The following is a 27,603-nucleotide window of genomic DNA, read 5'->3' as shown; positions in this document are numbered from 1 at the left end:
GAAGATTTTTCCCAATGCTTCAGGGGGAAAAATTCCTGGTGATTCACTAGCCCTGTGCCCAGGCAGTATCGTGACACTCGGGGAGTAAATTTTTTCCGCGATGCCTCCAGCTGAAGTCCCCGTGGGGTACGGTCACTAAAGATTCCCTGGCACTGACCAGGTCCTCCCCAGAGTCTTGATACTAGCCCACATCAGGTAATTATGTGCTAATTGTTTAATGCCCCCTTCCAGTTTTAATTGGATGCAGACTTCATCTCTACATTGCTCTGGGGTAGAGTTGTTGTGCACTGGGAAGCAATTGCCAGATTTCTTGCCTCGTAATGAAGGAAGTGGTTTCTGTAAACAGCTTTTTGCAGCATTAGGAGCATTTCTTAGGCCAAGGGGAGCTGAGCAAATTATGATGGTGGCTACAATCACATGGACCGCTCTGCAAACTGTGGAGCAGCTTGTGTGCCTGTGGCATTTCAGGCACTGGCCATGCAACCAGATAAATGCAGCTTGCAAAGTTAGGCCACCTCAGTCGTGCTGCAGCAGTTGCTGGTCAGAAGGATGCCCTCTGGGAGCTCCCCATGCTCCTCTGATGTGTGTGTGACTTCCCCATGGGTCTGAGCAGCCTGTGACACCAGTCAAGGAAAAACATGCAAAGTGGTTTGCATATTCATAGCAATGCCTGTTGACATGATGCTTTCATGTTTGGTATTATCATTACTACTAATTTGTCTGATATATTTGATGGTAGGGTATGATCCTATTACAGTAAGCAAAAAAAATAAATTATTAACAGAAAATTTATTGCTTTCTTATCATGCATATTAAGTGCTATGTGAGTGGTCTGATTCAGAGCAAAAGCCTTTCCTTGGAAGTGTAAATGCTGGTGTACCGTCTCATCTGGAGCTCTGCGTGCGTACTCAGCATGAGTACAAACCCCTTGGCACGTGTAGCCAGCAACAGCTACTAGCCAGTAAGCCGGCCAGTCAAGTGCTGGATTGCTGGAAATCCATCTAGTGTTCCAGCCCTGGCAGGCAGAGGATGGGAGCTGCCAGAGCCAGAGGTTCCTTGCTTTGTTCAGGCCGGTTTTGGAGAAAGCAAGTTGTTGGAGAAGGTGATGGAGAGCTCTGGAAGGGGCCGGCACCAGTGGGGTGGGAGTTTCCCAACGTGCTGCTAAAAGAGCAGGGTCTCAGCTGATGATGTTTTGGGGGACTTCTGAAGTCTTCTAAGTTCTTTCTGGGTTCAGCAAACACAATTCTTGATCTGTTGCCCCCCTGTTGTCCACCAACCCAGCAAGCACCAGCCTTACTAAAGGATTTAGTGTCATACAGGTGTTGACAGGTACCAGTAAGACTCCCCGTGTGTACTGATCACTGGAGAAAAGTCAGGCATGATCCATGGCTGACATGGAAGACTCCCCATGCCAGCCAACTAGCTCAACCTTGGAAATACTTGGAAAAGAAAGGGGATGAAGAAGTGGAAGGGAAAGAGGCTGAAGAAATACACTGTCTTGGAGAAGATACTTTTGTCTGTTAACCTAGGTGAGGAAAGGTCCTTTAGAAATCACTGCTTGTCAACAGGGAATCCTCAAGAATCCAGAATTGCAGCATTGAAAAGAGCCAGCCTGAAAGTCAGAGGTCAGATACTTGGGGGAAAATGGGCATCACGCCCGCAATGGTCCTGGCTGTTGCTTCCACCACAAAGTGCCATCTGAAGCAGCTCTTTAACAGAAATATCTCAGACATCCTTTAGAGGATGAGGGTGCTCTCAGTTTGGGGACAACCTTGGGGTCAGACCTTGTTGCTTCACTTGCCCGATGTGGGATGATTCCTTGGAGAGAAGAGATTTTTGGGGATCTCAAAGCTTATCTTTATGAGGGGTTGAGCCCCTTCTGCTAGCTTGAGGGAACACAGCAAAGAATAACTGGGTCACCCAAGTCTTTTCAAGCAGCTTTGAAAGTCTTAGCCTGCATTTTGACCAGAAATCAAGGGAGCCATGAGACAGCCCAGCCCCATGATGAACTTCCATGGAGATGTTGTCTCCTTCACCTGTTCTCCCTGTTCAAAGACTATGGAGACCATGAAAGAGGGACAGGGAGCGAGAGAACGTGGAGGAGAAAAGAGACTGGAAGGAATTAGCAGACTTGGAGGCTGGAAACACATTGGAGAGATCACAGCGGGCAAAGCAGGACAGCCCAACCAGGGAGCATCAGCGTTTCGTAGGGCACAGGGCCACCGTACATCTGTGGTGCGTGCTGAGGTGTGGGGTGCTCGCTTCTTCTGCCCATGTCTGGCCCTGACAGGAAAAAAAAGCAAAACACCTGCACAGCCAAGGGAGCCAAGCAGCCAGGTAAAGAAAACACAAGCTGTCAGCTGGATTCCTGTGTCACGTCCACCTCGAAGGTGATGAAGATTTACAGCCCGGGTTGCCCAGGCTGTTTGGAGCACGGCAGTGGAGGTCCTACAAACTTTCAATTGCTTTCTTTCAATTTACCAGCAAATCTCCTTGCTTCCCCCTTAATCTTTTTGAGGCTGTCAGTCTCCTGCCATGTGAGATGAGGCTTTATGTTCATTTATCAATTCCCCCAAGCTTGGCCACCCCAGTATGCAGCTGGATCCCAGCCAGGCTCCTGTGTGCTCAGCTCCCAGAGCCAGGCGAGTGCTTGTGCCGGCACATTGGACACAGCCCTGGCCGGTCTCAGCCATCTCCCTGGCCTCCTCTTCCCAAAAGCCATCCCTCCTCGTTGGAGGGAAAAGCTTTGACTCTGGTTTTCCTGGGTTCCTCATTAATCCTCAAGAAATGCTACTAACCCAGATCAGAATAAGATGGAGGGTCTGGAAATTTCAAGCTTCTATGAGGTTGTATTTATATCTGGGGAGATGTGGGATGTGGTCTGTGCATAGTGCCAGCCCCGCCCTGAAATCGCTCAAGCACCACATCAAGACAAGGAGCCCTAGTTGAAGATGGTGGAGCCCTGAACCACAGTGTGCACCTGTGCAAACTGCAGCTTCCCCGGCATGTTCTCCCCATGCTCCATGCTTCTCCCCAGGTCTTCCCACAGCTCCTGGGCAAAGGGCCTCTGCTGCAATTTGGAGGAGCAACAGGGAGGTATGATGGCTGTATCGGTTATACACCAGTGGATGGTGGGGAAGTGAGAAGTAGCAAGTGGCTGGGATCCTCCTGGTTTGCAAAGGAGTTTGCTCAGTGCCTGGGGCATTGTCGTTGCATGAGGCTTTGCACCACCAGTTTGCTCCTGTTGCCATAACGCCATCAGCTTGACCCCTGGTGATCTTCCTTCTGCAAGTCATACAAATGGTTCACACCCTGCCTGCCAGGCACTTCAAGAAGGGGAAAATACTGCTGGAAGACCCGGGCATCCAACACGGATCAGTACCTTCACTTGCCTTTAAATGTGGGCAAAGCAAAGTGCTCAGATGTTGGAAGAGGCAAGGTCTGGTGGAAACATCTTCACAAGGCAGTGACCATCATCCTAGTGGAAAGGGAGAGCAGCCAAGAAAATGAAGTTATGGGTGGGCTGAAACCAGAGATGCCTTCAATGGGATCCAGAACTGCTCCTCCTCAGCATCCTTCCAAAACAACATATAGCTGCATCAGTCAATCCAAGGCTCTCAGGGTGACTGTGCAGCACCACTTGCTGCTCAGGTGGCCTCACCATGGTCCCATTGTGGTCTGGTGGGGAGATTTGTGCAGAGCTCTGTGCTGGCAGACCTGCCACGTCCCATACGCTCCCCCTGCCTCCACGGTACCTGCTGGGGTAGGAATTCACTACAGCAGGAACCCTCAGTCCCACTCATAGTCTCTAGGAAAAATGGAGCCCTGATTTCTGAAGGATTTCTGAGGGGAAATTGAAGAGCTGCAAATATTTAGAAAGTCAAGAATGTTTGAAAAATCTCTCATACTTCCCATCCAGCAGCAGAAATATGATGGGTATGGGCACCAGCTCCTGCCCCAGGTCTGACTGTGGGGTGCAGATGGGGTCCCCTCTGGGCTGTGTGACTCTGCACGGTGCGTTGGGGTGCAGCTGGGTGTCCATCCCTGCCCCCTATCAGTGACTGCTGCCACTCAGGACAAAGGGCAACTTAGTGCCTCCCTCCAGGGATTTCTCTAACCCAGTTAAACCCCCCTCCTTGTACCTACAGCATGCTATAGATTCCATAATGTGGTGCCTGGAGCTCTGCCTGCTGGCACTGGTGCTGGGAGAGGGCAGGGGCAAGCAGCTGGAGCAAGACTGTCTGGTAACAAAGCACAGGAGAGCAGGGGTGGAAAAAGTCTCATTAAGGATGGAGCAATTAGCACTGGCTCAGGTAAAGCCCGTCAGCGCTGTCAAAACCTGTACGTCAAAGTCTGGGGTTGCAATGATGTGTCCTCTTCTGGGAGAGTAGTCCTCAGCCAGCCCTCACGGGGTTTTGATGTAAAAGATGCGGTGTCTCCATCGCTGCCAAGGATGGGAGACTGAAAAGAGTGTGGGCTCCACTCCTGGACTTTTTCTTCCTTTATTTTTCATCCTTTTTTTGGCAAATAGTTTGCACCTGGGCTGTTTTAGCAGCAGAGGATGGTATCGGTCTGCTGCAGTGCGACAGCAGGATTGACAGATTTGGCTGGGATACAAAGAGGAGCCTCAGGAGTAGCTGGGAGCAGGCCAGCAGGATTTACTGGTGGAGGTTCACTCCATCCAGCAAAGTCTGTAGCTGCTGGCGGTGGGACAAAGCAGCCCGGGGGATGGGGAGGAGAGATGAATGGTTCAGGGGCACTGCGAGAGGTGGGGAGCAATGGGGTGGTGAGTGTGAGGGAAAAGCATCCAGTGCAAGGGGAAGAAAAGATCCTGGTTGAGAGTGAGCTTGTCCCTTCAGGAGGACCTGCCCATGGTGAGGGGTGGGATGGCATGGGCAAGTCCCAGGCAGGGGGCTTGGTTGTGCTCCAGCAGAGATGTCCTCTAGGCTATTCTTGCCTCTGTGGGATGCTTGGTGTGGCCAAGGTGGGAATTTTTTGGGGTGCTGCAGCCCCGTCTGGTGTCTGTGTGTCTCCAGGAAGTTCCTGAAGATCCAGTGCCTGGAGAGTGGGCAGTGGGAAGAGGGACACTGTGTCCCCGTGGTCTGCGAGCCGCCCCCTCCCGTCTTCGAGGGCATGTACAACTGTAGCCAGGGCTTCGAGCTGGACAGCCAGTGTGTCCTCAGCTGCCAGCCACAGGAACAGCAGGTGAGTGACTTGGTGGCAAGGCAGAAATTGTAGAATCATAGAACAGTTTGGGTTGGAAGGGACCTTCAAAGCTCCCCCAGTGCCACCCCTGCCATGAGCAGGGGCATCTTCACCAGCTCAGGTTGCTCAGAGCCCCGTCCAGCCTGGCCTGGGGTGTCTCCAGGGATCCATCCACCGCCTCTCTGGGCAACCTGGGCCAGGCTCTCACCACCCTCAGGGGCAAAAATTTCTTCCTTGTGTCTGACCTGAATCTCCCCTCCTTTAGTTTAAAACCATCACCCCTTGCCCTGTCATAACACAGCCTGCTAAAAAGATCAGTACTGGAAAACAGTGGGGCTCCCTGTACCCAGCTGTGCAGAGGGTCCCTGCAACAGCTTGGCCATCTGAGGGGCTTGCCAGGGTGTGGAAGCTGCTGCCCACCAGGCAGATTCCTTCTGGTGGGATCCAGCAGCAGCTGGCAAGCAATTTGCTTTCTGGTAAGTAATGCAAAGCACACACAGGCTGGAGCAGATGGCTGAAACCCAGCTGCCCTGGAGAACTTCCCTCAGGACGTCACTGGCAGTTGTCAGCAGTAACACCAGCTTCTCTCCCTCTGTTTGGCAGATTCCCATCATCTGCACCAAGGAGGGATTATGGACAGAGGAGTTCAAGCTGTGTGAGAGCTTACGGGGCACCTGCCCACCACCCCCTGAGCTGAATTTCGTGGAGTACAAGTGTGAGCAGGGGCATGGCATAGGTGAGGGCCAATGGAAGCTAAACAGAAAACTAAACCTTATATTGATTCAGCCATACTAAAGAGCTGAAGGTCACAATGACTCTTCTTCTTGTACCAATCCCCACTTAATCTATGAAAAAAATCCTATTTTTTCCTCCATCCTTTTTCTAAATGCAGAGCCAGGCATGGTACCCATGGGCAAGGCTCAAAGCTAAAGCTGGCCCTGCTATAAGCATCTCTCTTTTCAGAAGGAGCAGAGATTTGTCCTTAGGGCAAACCCAGCCCTCTGCAATAGCTTTCCTAATCTCTATGCCTCCATCTCCCCAAGATCTCTCTACTTGTTACTGCTGCTGAGTTTTGCAGGGTTAATGTGGCAGATCCTAGACAAAAGCTGCTGTGACAATTGTGTGTAACAGGGTGCTTTCACCAGACGAGGGACCACATCTTCCATTTCTTTCCCTAGGACTTGGTCGCTTTGTGCTTTCAGGAAAAGCTGCAGTGCTCAAGTCACAGTCGTTACATCTTGTCTGGCATCCCGCCGGACCAAGCACTTGGGCAAAGCCCACATCACTCCAAAGCAAACACACCGGTCACCCGGGTCTGATGAAAACCAGCTGAGGCGAGTCTAAGGGCAGGGCCTAAGGTTAAGCCTTGGCCAGACCTGATGTGAGGCTGGGGTCTGCTTAGTTATCCAAGGTGTTTTCTGCAGCTTTTTTTTTTTTCTTCCTGGGTCATAGGAAGGCAGTGGGAATTCAGCATGGCAGAAAAGCTATGAATGATCCTTCTTAGCTTGTCAACAAACATCCCACAGTGTCCAGACCAGGCTTATTTTTGTGCTGTATCCCATGTTCTGCCACTGGGACTTGAATCCATCTTTTAGGCTGTGTTCAATTTTCCTCTCATCTGGGAGAAGGGAGTTGGCCACAGCTCCTGTAGGCTCCTGTGTAATTCAGGATTTGAGGAAGATATTGTCATCCCAGGTTGGGAGGGAAAAGGTCTCTTCTACGTCTGCCTCTGCAAGGAGCAGACACGTGTGGGTCCAGTGCCTTCCTGTAGAACATCATTGCCTGGTTCCTGCTGAAGTCCTCAGAGCTGTCTCCTCCTGCAGGTGCAGAGTGCGTACCCTCCTGCATCGTACCGCCCAGCGACCCTGTCATACTGCCCGAAAACCTCACTGCCGAGACGATGGATCACCGTCTGCAGCCCACCAGAGTCCAGGTAAATGGGGAGATGGATCCTTCTAGCAGGGAGTTTGTTGGCAGCATAGAGTGGAGCCCCTGTCCTCTCTGTCTGGTGTTTTTTAATCCAAATCTCTTCATCTTTGGTGAAAAAGGGTAAGACTTGGAATGACAAGAGGAAATGGCCAGAGAAGGTTTAGATTGGATATTAGGAACAATTTCTTCCCAGAAAGGGAAGGAGTTACCATCCCTGGAGGAGTTGAACAGATGCAGAAATGAGGATCTTAGGGACATGGGTTAGTGCCAGGGATGGGTTAACGGTTGAATTGTATGATCTTGAGGGTCTCTTCCAACCAAAATGGTGTTATGATTCTATGGCAAGCAGCATAAGTGAGCTTGGGTCTGGCTGGTCCTCTCCAAGGCTGCATGCTCTGGAGGTACCCGCTCCTCCCCATAGCCAGGTTCCATAGCCAAGGTCCTCCTTCCTTCTCTTCCCTCCCCTGCCGATGCCACTGCATGGCCTCCTGCTCTCCCGCACCAAAGCTCAGCACAAGTTATCAGCTCCCACGCCAGCTTTCAAGGACTCGCAGGATACCGCAGCGAATGAAGGCAAATGCAGGAATCCTGCTTGATTTTTCAGGACTTTGCCACATGCCTAAACCCGCTAAGCTGCCGTTCTTGTCAGCCAGGGTGCTGGGAGAGCAAAAGCCACCCCTGGCACGGGATGAGCCCAGGTCCCCAATTACCTGGCAGCAGAGATCCAACCCCAGGCAGAAGCATCTTTTTGCCAGGGAAGGTGTCTCTGGCTGCCAGGACCCGCTGGTCAGCCGCTTGCCTCTGCCGCTGGAACGGGGGGAGCCTTTCCCTCCCCATCCTCTTACTCATTTTGTAGGCAAAACAGCTCAAATAGCTCAAATAGTTTGGATCCTCATGGGCACGACTTTCCCAAAACGCAGCTCCGCCGGGGTAATATTTCTTAAAATAAAAAAAAAAAATGAGATGCATGAGGAAGGAGGTGGAACAAAGTAAAGCAAACAATCTTCTCATCCAAATGCTTTCCCCTCCTCCCGGGAAGCCGCAGGAGGCCCAGCATCGTGCCTGCGGATACTACTGTACGTCGCCTTGAATCAGACCCATGGCGGATCGCTGCCGGGGGGTTGAGGATGCCCAGGGGGTGTGGGCTGGTTAAGCACGAGCCTTGGAAGGAGTCCTCGCCTTTGAGGGATCGGATGGCTTGGCCCGCCGAGGCGGTGGCACTCGGCTGCTCTTTTGCTGCTGCTGTGGGCTCTCGTGTGAGGGAGGCATTTTGCAGAGAGGAGGAGGGGTGTTATTTTAAGAAGTGGTGCTCCCCCTTGCCAGGAGCTCTCTCCCTAGACCAAATTGTTTTCTTTTCTGCCCCAGCTCCTGTTTCTTCTCCCCACTTTGCTCCTCCAAACCCTGCCATTCCTGGGAGCTGCTGTGGTCCTGAGGTGATGGAGAGGATGGGGCAAAACCCCTAGAGGCCACTCAGGGAGGGGCATGGTCCTGTTTTGCTTTCAGCTCTGATTCATTGCATCCCACAGCCCAGGATGTTTGTCCTCAAGCCTGGAATATGAATCTTCTAACACGAGTAAGCTAAAATGCCATTCAGGTTGCACAACAGCCACATATGAAACACCCCAGTAGGGTTAGAATGCAAACATCCTCTGGGCTGAGCAGGAATTGGCTGGCTCAGCCAGCACCTCGATCTGATCATAGAACAGTTTGAGTTGGAAGGAACCTACAAAGCTCACCCAGTCCAACCCACTGCTATAAGCAGGGACATTTTCACCCAGCTCAGGTTGCTCAGAGCCCTGTCCAGCCTGGCTTGGGATGTCTCCAGGGATGGGGCATCCACCACCTCTCCAGGCAACCTGTGTTTCACCACCCTTAGTGTAAAAACTTTCTTCTTCTGCCCCAACCCCATCACAGTCTGGACTAACATGCAGAAGGACCTGCAGCAGGTCTGCATGGGCAGAGCTGCCCCATCCCCATCAGCCCTGCTGCTCTGTCCTGCTGCTGTACCTTTCAAACGAGAGAAAGGCGAGGAGAAAATGTATATACCCCTCCGAGCAGCTCCTGCACAGTGAAGGGCATCCTAGGACACTTTCGCAGGCCAGCCGTCGTTTTATGGGGCCTCAGATTTCAAAGTCTGCCTGAGCTTTACAAGGAGGAAATTGCATGTGTGGTGGGGCTTTTCTTCCCCCCTGTATAATCACGAGTGCTCCCCACAAAACCCCGCTGAACGAGCGGGACAAGGCGTTCCAGCAGAGTGAAACTGAGCCCTCCGCATCTCGCTCTTGCATCCAGTTGGCTGCAACAGCTGAGTTTGTGCCTTGTAAATACCAGAGATAACCTCAGCCCCGCGAGTGAACGTGAGTCTGGTGTATCTGCTCCAGGTCAGGTGTGGGGAGGTGAGTCCTCCCAGGACCAGTTGTCAGAGCCTGAGCAGGGGTCGGTGAGCAAATGGATGCAGGTACTGAGTGATGACTGACTGGCTAAGCCCCTACTCCATATGAGCAAGAAGCTGGTGAATACAGCATCATGCAGAGAGGTGATGGCAGACTCAGCCTGTGTGACCTCAGGTGGCTTCATCCCATCAGCTCATGGCCAAGCCAGCCACCATGAGGTGGCACTGCCAGCCAAACCCACTTCTTTGGTGGTCTCTGCCATCTCCCTTTGTCCTATCTGTTGTGTATCTATATACATGTACACACACACATGTCTGTCTAGCTTCTGCCTTGAACAATTACAACTGCCTGAAAGGAGGCTGGAGCATGGAGAGTGTTGGTCTCTTCTCCCAAGTAACAAGGGACAGGATGAGAGGAAAAGGCCTCAAGTTGCACCAGGGGAGGTTTAGGTTGGATATTGAGAAACATTTCTTTCTGGAAAGGGTTGTCGGGCATTGGAACAGGCTGCCCAGGGCAGTGGTGGAGTCCCCGTCCCTGGAGGAGTTAAAAGATGTGGAGATGAGGTTCTTGGGGACATGGGATTAGTGCCAGTGCTGGCTTAATGGTTGGGTTTAATGACCTTGAGGGTCTCTTACAATGAAAATGATTCTATGTACCCTTGTTTGTGGGTGAACCAGGTGTATCTGTTTTGAGTTTGATGGGCTTCAAAGGGTTTCCCACTGGGCAGGGGTGCAGGGGGAGGTCCTGGGGGTGCCACTGCTGTTTTGCACCCCCATGAGCAACGCAGAGAGTGTCAGTGGCTGTTGACCTCCCTCTGCCATGTCACCTAACAGCTCTTTTCTCCTTCCCTCCTCAGCACATCGTTTGCACGGGCCGGCTGCGGTGGTACCCAGATCCCTCTGTCATCCACTGCATCCCATCCTGCGAGGTAAGTTCCCCCCAGCACGAGCTGCCTGTTCCTCACAGGAGAGCTCCTGGCAATGAAAACTCACTCCAGCACAAAGCTGGAGGGCTTTGAACTTCATGTTTGCTCTGAGCTGGGCCAGGGCTTGCTGGCAGAGCAGAGACCAGAACAAGCATCCTTGGGTCCAGTTCCCTGCAGCCAGGGCGATGCTGGGGAACAAAAACTACAGAATAAGCCATTTCCTTCCTTGCCTGCTTCTTCTTGGCCAGCCCGGGAAGAATGTTCTAGCAAAAGGGTTTCACTGGCAAGGGGTATCCCCAAAAAAGCCCATGCTGACTCCAAGCCTGAATATTTCCTTAACCAGAACCGCAGTTCTAGAGTAAGGCAGGTCCAGAAAAGTCCTGCATGACTCACGCGTCCAACCAAAACAACCAGGATTTCCAGCCTTGTACATGCAAAACAAACCGCTCCTGAAGAATCTGCAGACAAAGAATTCCTTGCAGAAATTGGTTAGCTGCTCATTTTGCTTTGAGTAATGACCAGGCAGGAGAAAATCATAGGCAGTTTGGAGTCAGTTCGCAAAGGAAATGAAAAATAGGCAGTTCTTTGTCAAGCACTAGTTGTTATTATGATTGAGGATAAAAGGAAAAAGGGGGGGTATTTTGGAATGTTGTACATTGAAAATTTGGGATTTTTACCAAAAAGGAAAATGTAAACGAAGTTTGCACACCAAAAATAGCTTTGGGTTTTGCTGATTATTTCTTTTTATGTGCTCATTTCAATGCAAATGATGGCTTTTGCTCACTGATTCTGCCTAGCTCAGCTCTTTTTTGACTGAAGTGTGGGAGAAAGGGCGATATTGCAGGGGGCACGTCCCCAGGAAGGAGATGTTGTGGTCACCAGAAGGTGCAGCATTTGTTTCCCAAACTCAATGTTTGCGTTGTGTGTCTCTACTGGAAGGTGTGGATTGCGAGCACAGGGGAATGAGGGATCTGGTGGTTGAGTATCAGAGCTTAGTGTTTTGGGGGCTCCAGGTCTTTCTGATCCATAGGTTTTAGCTTGGTTCTGGGGCAGTGTATTTGAAGTAGGATGGGCTTATGTGGCAGAGCAGTCCAGGTAGTTGTGGTGTTACCCTGTCTGGTTCTGCTAGCAAGGGAGAACCGCTCCGTGTGCTCTCTGAGAGTTAGTCCTCACAAAAAAAAGAAACAGATGGGACATGAGGTGTTCCTTCTTCCCTTTCTGTGCAGCTCAGGTGAGAGAAAACCCACACAGGTCTGAGAATGCTCCCTTAGGCTCAGGTACACCTGACCTACCCCAGCCTTTCCTCCTCTATGGTTCCTGCAACTCACCTTGGGTCTATGTCTTCAAGAAGACGTCCTGTAGAGCATGGTGAAAAATTCCGGCTGCTTTGCATGCGAGATGGAGAGACTATTGTACAAAACTTTAGTACTTGAAATCCAGCATCTCGTGGTAACAGTCACTGTCTTCTCTTTAGCCACCCAAACATGGTCACAGCCAGCACAACCTCTTTCTGTTCCTGGATACTTGCCATCCTCATTTACTCTTGGAAAGCAATCCTAGGCAGCAGGCTTAGCACACAGGAGGTTAGGCAAGCCAAAGTCTTGCAATGTCCTACCAGAAGGTGGAGAGTCCATGCTCTTATTTGCTCTTGTAGAATTTTCTATGTCTTTTCTGCTTTCAATTAGCAAGAATGAGCAGGCAGTACATAGTCTTCCAGCTGAGGTCTCACCAAAGCCCTGCACAAAGCTTCCTTGTGCTGGAAATGTCGCTTTTGATAGGACCCAGGACTTTATCTGTTATTTCTGCAAGTTGCATCAGTCTGGCAGCTCAGAGATGTCCTGAGGTCAGCAAGTACACCCAGATCTTTCTCTGTGTCCTTTGTTTCCAACTGATGAGCTCCAAGCTAACAGCAGATGTTTTACCATCAGTACAAGAGCTTTGCCGTTCAATTTTATACAAGTGAATGTCATCCTGTTTCTCTCTCTAGTCTTCGGGTCATCTAACATTTTGTGAGATATCCTGATCCTCCTCTGTGGAATAATGTCTTCTTCCTCGTTAGCGATTTCCTCAGCACAGGCCTATTTTTTAAGGTCACAGTCACTCACTGTAATACTAATGAAGATTCATCCTCAGATAGTTTCTTTTGCTCTGATGCTCTCCTTTCTGATACAGCTGCCTCCTCTCTGTTCTCCTCCTCCTCACTTCTCACATACGTGTCTTTGATTATTCTTTTCGTTGGCTTTTCTTCTATGATGCTGCAAGTTCTAAGGTTGGGCTGATAAGCCAAGTCTTCTCAGATAACATTTTTTCATGTGTCTTTTATAATAGTCCTTGTCTTGCCATAAAGAATAACTCTTACCAAAAGCAACTTATTCAAAGTATTGCTCTGGGAGCTGCTGCTTGGCACTGGGAAGAAGGGAGGTGTTACCAGTCCCCTCCTTTGACCACAGAAAATGCCCTGAATATTGTTTCTACCTCAGCTGTGCTTGTTTGCACCCTCACTCCTCTTCCTCTCCTGTCTCCATCCTTGTGACCAAAAGCACTGCAGTTCTTGGAGGCTGTTTCACTTGGAACACAGTCTCTAGTGGGGATATCAGACAGGGAGATGCAGGTAGAGATGGAATATAACCTGTATTCTGTCCTTGCTGTGTGGGGTCCCCCTTGCCTTGTTTTCCCCTTGATTTACTTGCTCGGGAAATGTTCTGCCCCTGCAGAACAGAGCTCCTGCTGGGTCTGACGTGGTTCAGCTTGACTTATCATGTCCATGGGACATCTTACTCCCAGGTTCCTCCTCATTTCACAATAATCCCTCACTGGAGGCTCCTCCTTTAGCAGCCGGGTCTCTGCACTCCACTAGGCAGTGAAATGCTACTCCCATGAACTGTGCAGGTCACCTGAGGTCTGAGTCACCCCTCAGAGATGCCATTGTCTCTCCATCGACTGCCAAATGTGTGCTGGATCATAGAATTGCAGAAGGGTTTGGGTTGGAAGGGACCTTCAAAGCTCATCCAGTCCAACCTCTGCCACGAGCAGGGACATCTTCACCAGCTCAGGTTGCTCAGAGCCCCAACCAGCCTGGCCTGGGATGTCTCCAGGGATGGGGCATCCACCACCTCTCTGGGCAACCTGTCCAGCTTTCTCATCTGGGTGCCTCAGTGCGGGGAACTACCCTACATAAGATAAATCCAGGTCACCTGGCTGCTCATACGGTCTGTCCCTGGTTGGAGTCACTTTGGGCTGGGCCATGACAGCGGTGGCAAGCCCCAACCTCCCCAGCCAGAGCCCTGCCTCGTGTTGGGAAGTTCAGATCACTCTGCAGTGGCATTATAGAGAGATTCTCGCTCATCTTTAGCGTGCGCTGGCAACGGATCAGCCTGCCTGCTTATCCCTCTTGCTCCTCTCCCAACCTCCCTTCTCTTCCCATTAGTCAGGTCGTCCATCTGCCTCCCGCTCTCTCGCTGCATTTTGCCAAGTTCCCCATTCCCAGAGTAGGGAGCACATAATTCAGCGAGGGAGGGAGGGGAGGGATGCAAACCCTTCCAGGAGCCCATCAGGAATACAAGTTAGCACCAAGCACGCTTTGCGTCTTGAGGGCCAGTGGAACATCTCATCCCCTGCCATCAGTATAAAAACAGATGGCAGCACTGGAGGAGAGAGGAGGAGGGGGCTTGGGGCTGGGTGGAGGAGGAGAGGAACTCCCTCCTTCCCACTGTGGTTTGGGAGGAGGTGGTCGTGGTCCTGGTGGTGTGCTCTATTGCTGAGGGAGGTGTCTGCAGCATCTGGAGCAGGTTCTCCTAAGTAATCACGAGGTGACCAACTCTCAGCTCTCCTCCTGTGCTTAAGAGCAAGCGATGCAGTTGACTTCAGAGGAGGAGGGGGCAGCAGGTACGGTGATCCAGGTTGCTCCCTTGGACTATTCCTGCCATGGTCCAGAATAGTCTATGCATGAGCATGGCTGCTGTAGAGCATCTTCCAGTCTGTGCTGCTCACCAGCTCTGCACCCCTCTGTCTCCCACACAGTGTGGCTGTGATTTAGGTGAAAAAGCCTTCTCTCATTGAGGTTTGCTTTGCTCTGAGCAGCCCTGTCTGTGTGCAGAGACTTTTGGTCTCTGCCTCACACCCTGGGTGAAGATGGACCATAGCAGAAAGCTGTCATGAATTGCTGGAAATTCTCAGGTCTTCCCCCCATGAGGACAAGGTCTCACTGCCCTCATGCCTGTTGCCGGTGATGTTATCATGGTTGTAAAATTATAATTCATTCCCTGTTTTGTGGTTTTCCTGAGGTATTGTGATGGAAACGATGAGATAAGGATTGAAGTGTATTTGTGGTTACAAGTTGTTCTTGAGTCTCTCCATGCAACAGGTAGTCAAGGACCCCAATAGTTCCTTGGCGTTTCCCACCGGTGTGCACAAAACCCTTGCTCGGCATGTCTGTGGCTTGTGTCCAGCACCTGTCAGCCAGAATTAACCCCTTAGAAGGCAGATGTGGTAGGGACAGTGGGAAGTCTCATCTAAAACCAGGATCTCACTGTGCTTTAGCGTGATGGGGGACAGGGTGTGACTTGCTCCCTGGGCAAAGCTGCCTCTGCTCCTCACCATCCATGAGGCTGGGGCCCCTTGGTTGTCCGTCCTCCCAGACCTGGGAGCTCTGATTTTGTACCATGGCAAAGCTCAGTGCAGGAAACCAGGCAGAAACATGATGCTGGTGGGATGCTCCACTCCCAGAAAGAGACCACCTTCTGCTTTCCTGGAGCTTAAGTCAGTGAGGATTACAGGCACCCCTGCATCTCCAAGGAGACTCTCTAGAGCAACTAGGTATGCCCAGAATTTAGTCACCCTCTTGTGATGTTCATCATTATCTCATCTCCTGTCGCCATGAGAGCATTTTGTGTCATCTTTATCCAGCCTGCACTCTTCCTCTATCTGCCATCTGGCTTTGAAAATGCAGAGAGGATCCTGCTGGATGTGACTGCTATTTCTTCAAGAGTGTCACCAAAGTCTATGTGATCCAGGTGACCAAACAGGACTATGAGTTGCCCTAGATTCTGGTACATTTGAATTGTGGGTAGTACATGACATGTTGGGCTCCACATCTCAAGAGGATGGAGCAGAATTGGGGAAAGCAATCAAAATGATTAAGGGGATGCCACAGCTGCCTTCAAGGAGACCCTAAAACAGCTGTGACTCCCTCTGTGACCAGACCTGATGCCTGAGCTGTGAGGACAAAGCCCTTCATGCTGGGGAGGTGGAACACAAGCTCTCTATGTACCTGCTGGGTACATTTTCATGCTACTCTTGGGTTGAGCAGCACAGGCTGCTTAGTGTGGGATATAGCCTTTCAGGGGATGAGCCCCAAGAGGTTTATTTGTCTTCCAAAAATCTCACTTGAGACATATTTTTTCCTAAACTGTGAGAAGGTCTCTGTCCCCTGCACGCACGTGGAGTGTGATTGTGGAAACTTCATTTTCTTAAGAGACAAAGCAAACGGAGGGAAACAAACTGACTACACACCAGCATGGTGCAAGGACAGGCTTGCATGGCCCCAAAAGAGAGGAGCCTTTTGGCACAGGCAGGACCAGAGCACTCAGGCACCACACCGGTGGTGGCGGAGACCCAAAGAGGCAGAAGCAACTTCAGCTCCTCCAAACCTGCACTTGGGATGCCCCAACCCATGGCTACGTACTGCCTTCTCCAGCTCTGCCATTCCTCCATCTCTGCCCATGTCCTACTTTTTCCTCTCCCAACAGTCACAGTCATACAGCCCGTGATACAGAGGGAGTGGAAAACCACTGAAAGCACCCGCTGAAATAAAAAATCAATGGGTCACTTCTGATCATAAACAAACATCCCCAAGCGCAGCCCAGCCAACTGCTCTTCTAACACGAACATTCATTCCCCTGCAGCTCCTTCATCCCTTGTACATTGTTTTTCTTTCTGTTTAAGATCTGTAACAAGAACTTGGCAGAAACCAGATACAAGTGGGTCAGGAGGCCCTTGTGGTTTTCAGGGCTTGTTTTCCATAACCCGTTCTATCCTGCAACATATTTTGCACAAACGGCTTGGCAGGAGATCTAATCCACGGCAGCAGGCGAGCTGCTGAGGGCAGGATTGCGGGCTGGTGTTGGTGGTATGGGAAGCCCTGGCTTCTCTCGTGTGTGTTTGTAGCAACCTTGGGAATGGTGAGTGCTGGGGACCCATCTCCAGGAGCCACCGTGCTTGCCAGGGGCACTATTGGCACACACATGGCATCTTCCTGGGCTCCCCTTGGCTTGTTCTTGCCTGCTTGTGTTTTTCTTCTCCCGTTAGCACTGAGATCAGGGTGCAAAAAGGATGAGGCTGAGGATCCTGCCATGAATAAAATCATTTTGGTTGGAAGACACCCTTGAGATCATCAAGTCCAACCATAACCTAACTCTGGCACTAAAACATGTCCTTAGTAACCTCATCCATATGTCCCTAAAAAAAAAAAAAAACAACAGAGCACAGACAGAATTCTTTAGTGGAAGCAAAGAGCTGCTCTGATATGGTGCTCATCTACACCAGCTTTCCATCCCTTTCTTTGCTCTTGTCCCCATGGACTGTGCAAAGCCCTTTCCAGATTGGTGTCTGCTGGGATGTGGAGTCCCCGAGGAGAGAGTCACAAAGCAGGACAGGGATAAACACATCCTGTGCAGTAGCCCAAAGTGCCACATACTTCTGCGGAAATGTGTCCAAACCAAATCCTGGCCTGGGACACAGAAGCACTTTCAGACACCATGAAAGCAAGGACCTGCTCTCCCAGTGTGTTCATCTACAGCAGCATTCAGGCTGGACACCAAGCAGCGGTCTAAACCCTGTGCTCTTCATCCCCCTTCAGACACTGATCGCGTCCAAATGAAGCCAGACCGATTCAAACAGTGCCCAGATGTTTGCAGGAAAACAGTGTCCAAAGGACCCTCTTTGTCCTGAAGAACACCTGGAGCTGCATACCAAGGCTGCTGGGAGCGGGGCTGTTCCTTGCCTCGGGCACAGCAGTGCAAGTGGTGGCACATAGACCGAAACCAGACAGCAGGATGCCGCCTTCCAGCCTGTCACCCCTTCCTTGAAGCATTCCTGAGAGTACATGGAGTACTTTCTCAAGCAACAAGCCTCTGTTTCCTTAGCAAGGCTTGGGGAGAAGGATTTTGGAGCTGGAGCAGATATTCCTGAAGACCTGAGATGCAATGAAAGCAGTCCGCATGCTGAGCTGACAAGTGGGCGGCTCAGGGCCACCAGCAAGCTTGGAAACAACTGAAGTTTCTCTGTTTTGCTTTCTGGCCATGTCTGAGGTGATGGGGCAGGTCCTTGATGTCTACACACAAGCCATTCTGCAGGCATGTGGCTCCAGGAGACACCCCCCATGGTTCAAAAGGAACAGAAGAATGGCTCAGTGGACAGAAACTGGGAAAACTGGGAGTCATAAAAAATAGAGGATGAAGTGCTGGGTTTGTAGGAATTTATTTGTTGTTTTTCAGGCCCCTTGGTCCCAGGTGCCTCTTGCCAGATTTCCAGAGCAGGGCTGCCATGGGCCAGGTAGTGCTCAGTCGCTGCTCGGAGTGGCTCAGGGCAGCGAGACATCCCAAAACGCTTTTTGAGCAGAAGCCAGCCCTGTCCCCTCTCCGTCCCTCTCGGTGTTTTTCAGAGCTGGTTTCCTCCTTGTGTGCTGGAGAGGCTCAGGAAGGAGAGAGGGAAAGTGAGTGTGCTGGGGGTGTCGAGGAGGGGGGGAGAAAAAAAAGCCCAGAAGACACACTGCAACAGAGAGAGGGCCAAGAAAAATATTTAATCCAAACAATGAACATTGTCGTTTCCTCCCACAGTCTGCATTCCCAGTCAACTTCCCTGGGCAAGCGGGGGGAGCCAAGAACGGCCGAGCTCTCTGCCTTATGAGCGTGTGTGCAAGGAAAGGGATGTGTCCTGGGGACACTGTGCCGTAGCATCACTTTTACTAGTGCCTGCCACATCTGTGGCTGAAGGCACAGATGCCAGCTCTTGTGTTATGTGGGGAAAACAGTGGTTTGAAGGGATCGGAGGGGAAATTTCTGGGGAGCAAGCTAAGACTGTGGAGTGGTGGATGCATGGGAGCTTTTAAGTGAACCAGAACTTTAACAAGGCTTTGGGTACTCTTCAAGTCCTCCAAGGGACCTCCCAGAGCTTTCTGAAATATTGTGGGTAGGGGCTGAGGTGGGAAGGAAGGCAGGAGAGGCAGCTGGCAGGGAGAAGCTGCCCTCTGCCCATCCCTGGCCAAGCCTCCTGCTTTTTACCTTTCCCCACACACCCCTGCCCCCTCCCTGCCTTGCACCTGGGACATGGCTTCTCTTGCGCATCTTAGACCCCTGGAGCGGTCTTTATAAAATCATAGAATAATTTGGGTTGGAAGGGACCTTCGAATGTCATCTAGTCCAACCCCCTGCCATGAGCAGGGACATCAGCCCCGGGGCAAATCAAGGCTCACATTCTGTGTTTCTGTCAGCCCTGGTTTGGGCTGACATCCCTCAAGACCATGTGCACAGTGAGGAGAGACATTTCTCCAGCAGAGGTTTATCACCGTTCTCTCCCCTGCTGCGCCACCTTCCTCCTGTCTCTTTCCACCATTAATGACTCATCGCAAGAGTTGATGGTGGTGAAGCTGATGCAGAAGGCATGAATCTGATGGCAGCAGCTTTTCCAGAGCTGGTCCCTGCCTGTATCCCTTGCTGAAATGATGTTCTTCTGGGACTGCTTTAAGAGCAACAGCTGAGAAGGACAAGGACACCGGCACCTCCCCAGCTGCAGGGTTGCATGGCGTGTCTCAGCATGCAGATGGACCGAGATCAATGCCCGAAACACTGGTGCCCAAAGGGAAGGATGCAAGGACAGCAAAATCCACACATGAAAGCAAACTGCACATCCTCCTTGGACCGGAGCAGCATGGTGGCAAAGCCCAGGACCTGCGCAACCTCCCAAAGCCTGAGGGAAATGTTTTCCTTATTAAGGCTGGACTTGATCCCCTGAAACTGGGCTCTGGGCTTTCTCTAGCTATGGGCAGATTGAAATCGCAAGCACTTTCCATCCCAACAAGAGAGTATTTCATTTCAGCTCTTCAGTTACACAATTGGCCAGGTGCACGCTGATTATTTTTTTTTGTTGTTCTTTTTTTCCACCTTCCTCAGAAGCATCTGGAACAGGTCATTGCCAAAAGCAAGGTACCGGGCCTTCAGGTCTACTCGACCGGAGCAAAACTTGCATTCCTGGGAAATAATGTTCATGAAGTGCCCATGACGCAGCACCGAAATATCTGTGATACTGATGGCATCTGTGATTTTTCTATTTTTTCTTTTATTCTTTGTGTTCTGTCTTTCCCTCGCTGTGTTGCACCCTTTCACTCTCTTTCACAGTGAATCAACCTAGGTATAAGGTGGATTTGAAGGAAAGTACCTGGAGCCTGCCCACCTTGCTGATGGCACTGGGGGCTGGACACCAGCTCTGGGGAGGGGACAGCCCGCTTGGGGACTCCACAGGGGTGGTGGAAAAAGGCCATGCAGAGATGCTGCTCCTCACACAGCATCTCTGGGCAGCCTCAAGAGAAACAGCACCACCAAGTCCTCCAAGATGCTTCTGCCCAGGATGCAGCGGGATCTCAGCACCCTTCCTCACATCCCCCCTTTGCCTGTGACATTCTTCCCTCTTTTTAAAAAAAAAAAGAATAATTTTTTCTCTTTTAATTTGTGCCTGTCCCCAGCTTTGAGAGCCTGTGTTTTTTTAGCCTATTTCAATTGCCAAGCGCTTGACTGGCAGTTACTATTTTTACGGCGGCAGCGCGGGGCTGGGGCCCGGCCGTGCCAGATCTGCACCTCCACGTGCTCCCACACGCCCCGCGGAAGCTCCAGGCTGGGTAAACAAGGAAGATGGATGGCGAGAGCGGGGAGATTTGCTGACACAGCCCGGCTTGGTGGCACGCTGCCTCGCCGAGCAGCTCCTGATCGCTCACCGCGGCACGGAGCAGTTGCAGCGGTTACCGTATTCATTTTTTCCCAGTTTATCTGAGCCATTTGAACGAGTTTCTTTTCCCTGCATGCTGGAGGATGCGTATTCTGGTAACTAAAACCCAGCTGGCCATTTCCCCAGTTCACATCCATTGCCTTTGTGTGCCATGGTTGGCCATTGATGTGGTGGGTTTTTTTCCTGCTAGCATCTTAAAGTATTGTCAGGTGTTTTTGCAAGTCACCAACATGGCCAACCTCCCTTCTCCCACCGCTGGCATTGCTTCCTGTAGAGCCACATGGCTCAAGCAGAGGCTGAACAGACTCTGTGTGGGATTTTCTCTCTCACATCACCTGCTGTTAGAGCATCGCATTGCCTGTGTCCTCATTGCTGTGACTTCTGAAGACCAAAACGAGACTGATGCAAGTAGGAGGGCACCTGTGCCTCCAAGGGTCACCCACCAGCACCTTACTTTGCTCTTTCTGCTTGCAAACGTGAAACCATCTTTGTTACAATAGGAAACAGCTGATGGTTTTAACCTAAAGGAGGGAAGATTCAGGCTGGACATGAGGAAGAGATTTTTTTACACTGAGGGTGGTGAGAGCTTGTCCCAGGTTGGCCAGAGAGCTGGTGGATGAACCATCCCTGGAGACATCCCAGGCGAGGCTGGACAGGGCTCTGAGCAACCTGAGCTGGTGAAGATGTCCCTGCTCATGGCAGGGATGGCAATGGGGGAGCTGGGAAGGTGCCTTCAACCCAAACCATTTGATGATTCTATGATCTGGAAATCCTCGATGAGGCAAAGCAATGGGATTCCCTGTGCTTCAGGCGCTGGGTGAGGAGCAGGGACAGCAGTTCCCAAGCACTGCGCTTGGCTCTCTTGAGCCTTGAGTCCAATTAGTCATTTTTTATTTTCCTCTCAGATGTTTTTCCAACGTAATTTGGAGCATGAGTTGTTAAGTTTCCCCAACAAGTGTTGCCATAGGAGCCTGTATTTGTTTAGGGTGGGGTACGGGCTCCGGCGGGTTGAGAGGAGGGGGCAATTAGCCCTAATAGGTGTAGGGAGAAATGGAGAGCCTCTCCTTCCCTGTCCTGTCCCCTGTCTCTGTTCTCCCCCCACCTTGCACACAAGGTCTGGAAATCATTTCAGACCTGTGCAGCACGATGGGCAAACCCTCCCCATAATTGTATGGAAACTACCGAAGCGGCGAGCGCTGTTTTGCCTGTGAGTCATGATATATGGAGCAAAGCTGAAGGAAAAACTCCGCTGCGGGGAAGGCTGCAAAAGCAAATCACACCTAGAAGAGCCTTTCTCTGCCTGCACCCCTGCACCTGTGAGCCCCAACATCCCTGTCCCAGCCCTCCTGGTGCCCGAGCTACTTCATGTCTCAGAGACCTTTGTTCACCATCATTTCAGACCCACTGATGCTTTTCAATGGAAGAGGAGTGTTGATTAACCCTATTGCCTTGGTGACGGTGCACCCTGGTCTCCTCTGGATGTGGTTTGTGACAGCAATGATAGGAGCCAAATCCCTTCTTGTTTTTGAATGAGCTCTCTAACCCGGCTGTGCCTCAGTTTCCCAGCTGTAGGCAGGTGCACTCTTTCTTCTTGTGTGAGATCTAACGGGCAAATGCCACCTCTCTGTGGCTGCCTGGGTTTGGCATGGGGACGGTGGTACTGATGGCACAGCCAGACTCGGTGGTTTGCCATAATCCCTGCTGCTGCTTCCTAAAGCGACATCAGCCTGGGTTGAGGCCGTTTCTGTTCCTTGTGAGTCATGATGACAAAAAGCCACATTGGTTCCTTGGTTTTGGCTTGGCTTTTTCGTGAGAGTTATTGGGATTATCACTAGTCCCACATGTTGGCTTCGGTGCTGTGCATGCCGGGCTGTTGCAGTGCGGTGACGTTTTTCAGCTGGCTGCCATTCAGTTTAGGGGAGCCACAGATGGGTGTCCATCGACGGCTGCCTCTAGGTGTTTTCTGAAGCCCAGGTGTAGTTTGGGGCCACTAGATCCAGCAAAAAGGTTGGCTGTTCTCATGAGCAAAGGGGCGGCCAGGTTTCCCCCAAGAGCCCTTTCTGATGACAGCAGTGCTGGAGGTTGGCCATGGTCGCTGGGCCAGTAGCTACCATCACAGAGCCTGGAGCAGGAGAAGCATTTCATTACTAATCACTCAGTTAATGAATGGCCTCTCGGTGCTGTTAGCACATTCATTTGTTGCTTGGCAGTGCTGATGTGTGTCTGTGATGAATAAAGGTCGGCTGCAGATTGTTCCTGACGGCTCATTGCAAATCCTTCACACGGACATTGTTGTGTTGCACCAGTCGCACAGTGTTTGTTCCTCAGCCCTAGTTGGCTGCTTCTCAGCTCCAGTTGCTTGTTTCTCTTCTCTGATCAGATGACTCACATAACTAAACGACAATAAAAAGGATTTCTGAATGGCTGCTTGTGCCATTTAACATTTCTGGACAGAAAGCTAACCTGCTGCAATAGCTTTCTGTTGTCATGCTAGAGATGAAGGTAAAGAAGGCTTGTTGGAGAGGGAGCATTTATCTGAGCTGGGCTTTACAAATCCCTGGTAGTCCAGGCAGAGCTGACAGTGACCCACAGGAGAGTGGCAAAGGGCACTGGGCTGTGCCACGCAAAGAGAAGCCACCATTATTTTGGCAATGCAAAGTCCCTCACCACTGAACCATAAGGATTCCTTACAGAGGGTGAGATTTGGGCCATGAAAAAGAGACATGAGGAGGAAGATGGCCTAGACTGAAGCTGGAAGGTGGCCTCATTGCCAGTATTTCAGGTTATCAGTCAGGTTATCAGTAGGCTGGTGCCCTCTCTGCTAGTTCGAGAGCTGGATTTTGCCTGCAGGGAGCTAGTTTTAAATGAAGATCCCTTCTCTTTGTCCCAGCTGGCCACCAGATAAGTAGCCTTGTAGTCCAACCTGGCAAGATTTGGTGGAGCCATGTTCTGGGGACAGGGCTAGAGCCTCCAGTGGAGAGTCTAGAGGAATTTAGGCATGTGTTCTTTGGGCTAAGATCCAGAGCATTCTGGAAAAGGTATTGCTCTTGCAACCAGCACTTGCCAATGCTTGGCTTGCCTTGAGTGCAAGTACTTCTGGGGAACTTCTGACATTGCCTAACCTTTCCAAGGGAGATAAAGAACTCACCTTCCTGAAGTAGATCCTCTAGCAGGATGTTCTGTTGAGCTTTGTAACAGCCTCTCCGTATGTAGCTGCTCAAGCCAGGTCACCAACCTCAACTTCAGGGCCATCTCTTTGGGAGGAGGTGTGGTGGAGAGAAGACTTGGGTCAGCTTCTCACAGAGCCCTTTCCCAGCTGTGGACATGCAAAGAGCTGGATTACTGTGCAGACAGGTGAGAGTGGTGTGAGAAGCTGGACAAGCAGATGAGATGGTGAACTGACTGCTGGTTGGGTGACAGTGGAAGCACTGGGGACCTACGTCTTTCAGGTTGGGGTCCTCTCTAGCCATGTGGATTTGTCTCCTGACACCATTCCTTGATCCTCGAGCTACAGCTGTTGCCCTCTGAGTAACAGCTCCTCCATACACACCAGATGTCTCACCAGCCTTCTGGTGCCCTTTGGTTTTGAAGAGGTTGTGTATGGTGTTGCCTTGGCCCTTATCAGAGGTGCACAGGGACTTTTCTGAGGAGCTGGGATCTCTGCTTTTGGGGGCAACTTTATGCCTTTGAATAACCCCTTCATTTCTCTGCCTAGCCCTTCCAAGCAGACGGCTGGTGCGACACCATCAACAACCGAGCGTACTGCCAGTATGACGGGGGTGACTGCTGCTCTTCCACACTGTCCTCCAGGAAGGTAAGTGAGCATCTTCCATGGCAATGGCCAGGATTTAGGATTACCTGGTGACCGCTGGCCGTGGAGCCGGGCCTGCAATGCAATTCTCCCACGAACAGAGAACAAACCCATGGTTTTAAACCCAAGCCAGCTGAAGCAGATAGACGTCATCTCACTGATGAATAGCACGGTTTGGGCTCTGGCCAGCGGGACTGAAAGCTCAGTCTGGCTCCCAGTGAGGTTCATGGGATTCCCTCTTGTTTTGGGAAACGAGTTCCAAAGAAATGACTTCCATAGGATGTAGCACTAGCCATGGTGTCACCTTATTGGATGACTGAGCAATCTCAGGAGATTTTTTGTGTGGGCTGTCTTTCCCTTCCAGTTCTCCTGGGGAGGCAAGGAAGAGGGAATAGCATAGAGGGAGCACCTTGGCATTGGGGTTGCACAGACCCTTCTTTTGTCTCCCATCACAACCTCCCCTCCCATCTAATTTGTTCTCCAGCACTCACAGCCCATTCTTTTTAAGCATATCCAACAGCAAAACAAACCATAGGACACGAGATAATTTCTCACTGCAAAAATATGTGAATTTGGATCTTCTCATCTTTGTTGTGGAGCTTGAATCATTTTTCCTTTCATCACGCATACACACACAGAAAAAAAAAAAAAAGAAAAATAAAATCCTGGGAAGATCCAGTTGAGATAGGAGAGAAAAGACTTTACACCCAAGTGATGAGTGAAACATCCCCAGCAATATCATGACATCTTGGAGCAAGGCATGGCTCTCAGGAGGTCTGAGATATCTGGATCTCTGGCCAAAATAAAGGGTGAGTTTGCAGTGGAAGGTGGGGGGATTCAGTCCCATGGCTTCAAGGAGACCCAGCCCCAGCTCATACCCCACCCAGGTCCCAACTTTCCTACAGCACAAGCCTCCAGCATGTCTCTGTTAAGACAGACACAGGAATACGGGATTCAAACACCAAACAGGCTTCAGCTTTTCACTGGTCTGAGATGTGAAAAACCAAATGTGCTTCCACAGTAAGAAATACTGCTGGCTCTGAGCCTGGTGGGTGTAAAACCTCTGGAGGAAATGGTCTTCTCAGCTCCCATGGCCGGGCAATTGTCAACCAAGAGTCAGATGCTCTGCTGGTGCCTCCTGCCATGCTCTGCTGGTGCCTCCTGCCTTGCTCTGCTGCCACCAGCTAAGGTCACACAACCTTGCTCAACCACATACAGGTGGCGCAGGGAAAACAATGTGCGATGATCCTCTCGACCTGCACGAGATGTCTCAAAGCAGCACAGCTTGGGAGTTACCCTAGATGGACCCACTGCCTGCGCACTGAAGACCATTTCTGCTGGCACAGACTCCAGACTGCCTGTGTTTTCTTCATCTCTAAAGCACATCTACCCTGGCTGCTATGTGAGGCAGTGTGGAGGACAGCCCCTGTAGCTGGGTGGTTGGCTGAGCTCCTCCAAGATGTGTAGAAGACAAGGCTGTGCTACCTTCATGCTTCGCTGAGCCTGGAAGAGCCAGGAGTAGGTTGAATCATAGAATCATATAACAGTTTGAGTTGAAGGGACCTTCAAAGCTCATCTAGTGCCACCCTTGCCATGAGCAGGGACATCTTCACCAGCTCAGGTTGCTCAGAGCCCCATCCAGCCTGGCCTGGGATGTCACCAGGGATAGGGCATCCACCACCTCTCTGGGCAACCTGGGCCAGTGTTTCACCATCCTCATTGTAAAACATTTCTTCCTCATGTCTGGCCTGAATCTCTCCTGTTGTGGTTTAAAACCATCACCCCTTGTCCTATTGAAACAGGCACTGCTAAAAAGTCTGTCCCCATCTTTCTTATCAGCTCCTTTTAAGAACCAAAAGCTGCAATAAGGTCTCCTCGAAGCCTTCTCTTCTCCAGGCTGAACACCCCCAACTCTTTCCATTTCTCTGAGCATTTCTGTAGCTCCTCTGGCCCCTCTCCAACAGGTCCATGTCTGTCCTGTGCTGAGGGCTCCAGAGCTGGATGCAGAGCTCTGGAGGGACAGGACCACAGGCTCAGACGTCCATACTGGGGTGGATAAGACTTGCAGGGGCATTGGGGTGCTGGAGGCTCAGGGAGCTCCAAGCAGAGACTGACATCTCCCTTGGGTCCCCACAGGTGATCCCATTTGCTGCGGACTGTGATCAGGACGAGTGCACGTGCCGTGACCCAGCAGCAGAGGAGAACCAGTAGCGACACCACCAAGGGCCTCTCTTGGTCACAGGCGAGCGCTGGAGGAGCAATGGGGCAGCAACGGGGGCTGCTGGGGACCGGCGGAGTACCAGGGGTGTAAGGAACAGCCGGGCAGGGGGACAGTGGCTGTGCACGGAGGGGACGGTCAAGGCCACTGAGCATCCACGTGCATGGTGGTCCCCATCGCTGCTCCCCGGGACATGGGGACCCCGTGCACGCTCGAGGTCTCCGGTGCCACCTCAGCCACATGTTGGGCTGGGCTCCCACAGTGACAGACCAGCTGCTGCCATGGACATTTGTCCTGGTCTGGCATCTGTGTGTCTTGTCTTTGCTCTAGATTTTGTCACTATTCACCCCCTTCTGCTGTACAGGCTGCTTTTAGCAAGGGCGAGGTAGTTGTGATCTCTCTGCCAATATTTAAACTTAATTATATATATATATACACATATATATAATATATATAAATATATATTATATTTTCTTTGCTCTTGATGAAGCTGAGAAAGGATATCCTTTGTCACACACCCATGCTGCTGTGAAGTACAAACCACCGGGAAAAGTGCAGGTTGGGGTGGGAGGAGCAGGGAATTTCCCCTCCTTGGCTGAGAAGGAGCTGGAAGGAGGACAGAGAGAGAAGCCAAATCCCCAGGCCATGCCAGGAGAAACCTCCCAGGGTGGGTGGCAGCGGGAGCAGGGACAGGCCACCGTCCCTTTGTGCCATGCTCCCCCGGCCACCGTGCACCCAACAAGGAAAGGGATGTAGTGGGCAACTCCAAGTAGCTGTGTGATGCTCTAAATGAAGGACCATGAGGTGGGCCTTTTTCTTCCTTTTCTATTTCTTTCTCTTTTTTCTCTTTGTTTCTCTTTTTTTCTCTTTCTTTCTCTTTTTTTCTCTTTCTCTTTCTTTCTCTCTTCCTCTCCTCTTCCTCTCCTCTTCCTCTCCTCTTCCTCTCTCCTCTCCTCTCCTCTCCTCTCCTCTCCTCTCCTCTCCTCTCCTCTCCTCTCCTCTCCTCTCCTCTCCTCTCCTCTCCTCTTTCTCCTCTCCTCTCCTCTCCTCTCTCTCTTCCTCTCCTCTCCTCTCCTCTCCTCTCCTCTCCTCTTTCTCCTCTCCTCTCCTCTCCTCTCTCTCTTCC

At 51.2% G+C, this 27,603-nt stretch overlaps 1 protein-coding gene across 1 annotated transcript in view; it reads left to right on the top strand.

The window, feature by feature from the left end:
- Positions 1-26,470, top strand: part of PAPPA2 (pappalysin 2) — a gene marked incomplete at both ends in the record, with an annotated part of 87,830 nt that extends 61,360 nt beyond the window's left edge. Inside the window, 6 exons of the mRNA XM_080348536.1 lie at positions 5,037-5,205; positions 5,809-5,941; positions 7,029-7,138; positions 10,384-10,455; positions 24,164-24,262; positions 26,396-26,470. Of these exons, the coding sequence (XP_080204662.1) occupies positions 5,037-5,205; positions 5,809-5,941; positions 7,029-7,138; positions 10,384-10,455; positions 24,164-24,262; positions 26,396-26,470 (658 nt within the window). The remainder of the gene's footprint in view (positions 1-5,036; positions 5,206-5,808; positions 5,942-7,028; positions 7,139-10,383; positions 10,456-24,163; positions 24,263-26,395) is intronic.
- Positions 26,471-27,603: the final 1,133 nt, after the last annotated feature.

The sequence above is a fragment of the Nesoenas mayeri genome (genome assembly GCF_963082525.1).
Source record: "Nesoenas mayeri genome assembly, chromosome: 8".
Classification (NCBI taxonomy): Eukaryota; Metazoa; Chordata; class Aves; order Columbiformes; family Columbidae; genus Nesoenas; species Nesoenas mayeri.
This window is presented reverse-complemented; position numbering and strand designations above follow the sequence as displayed.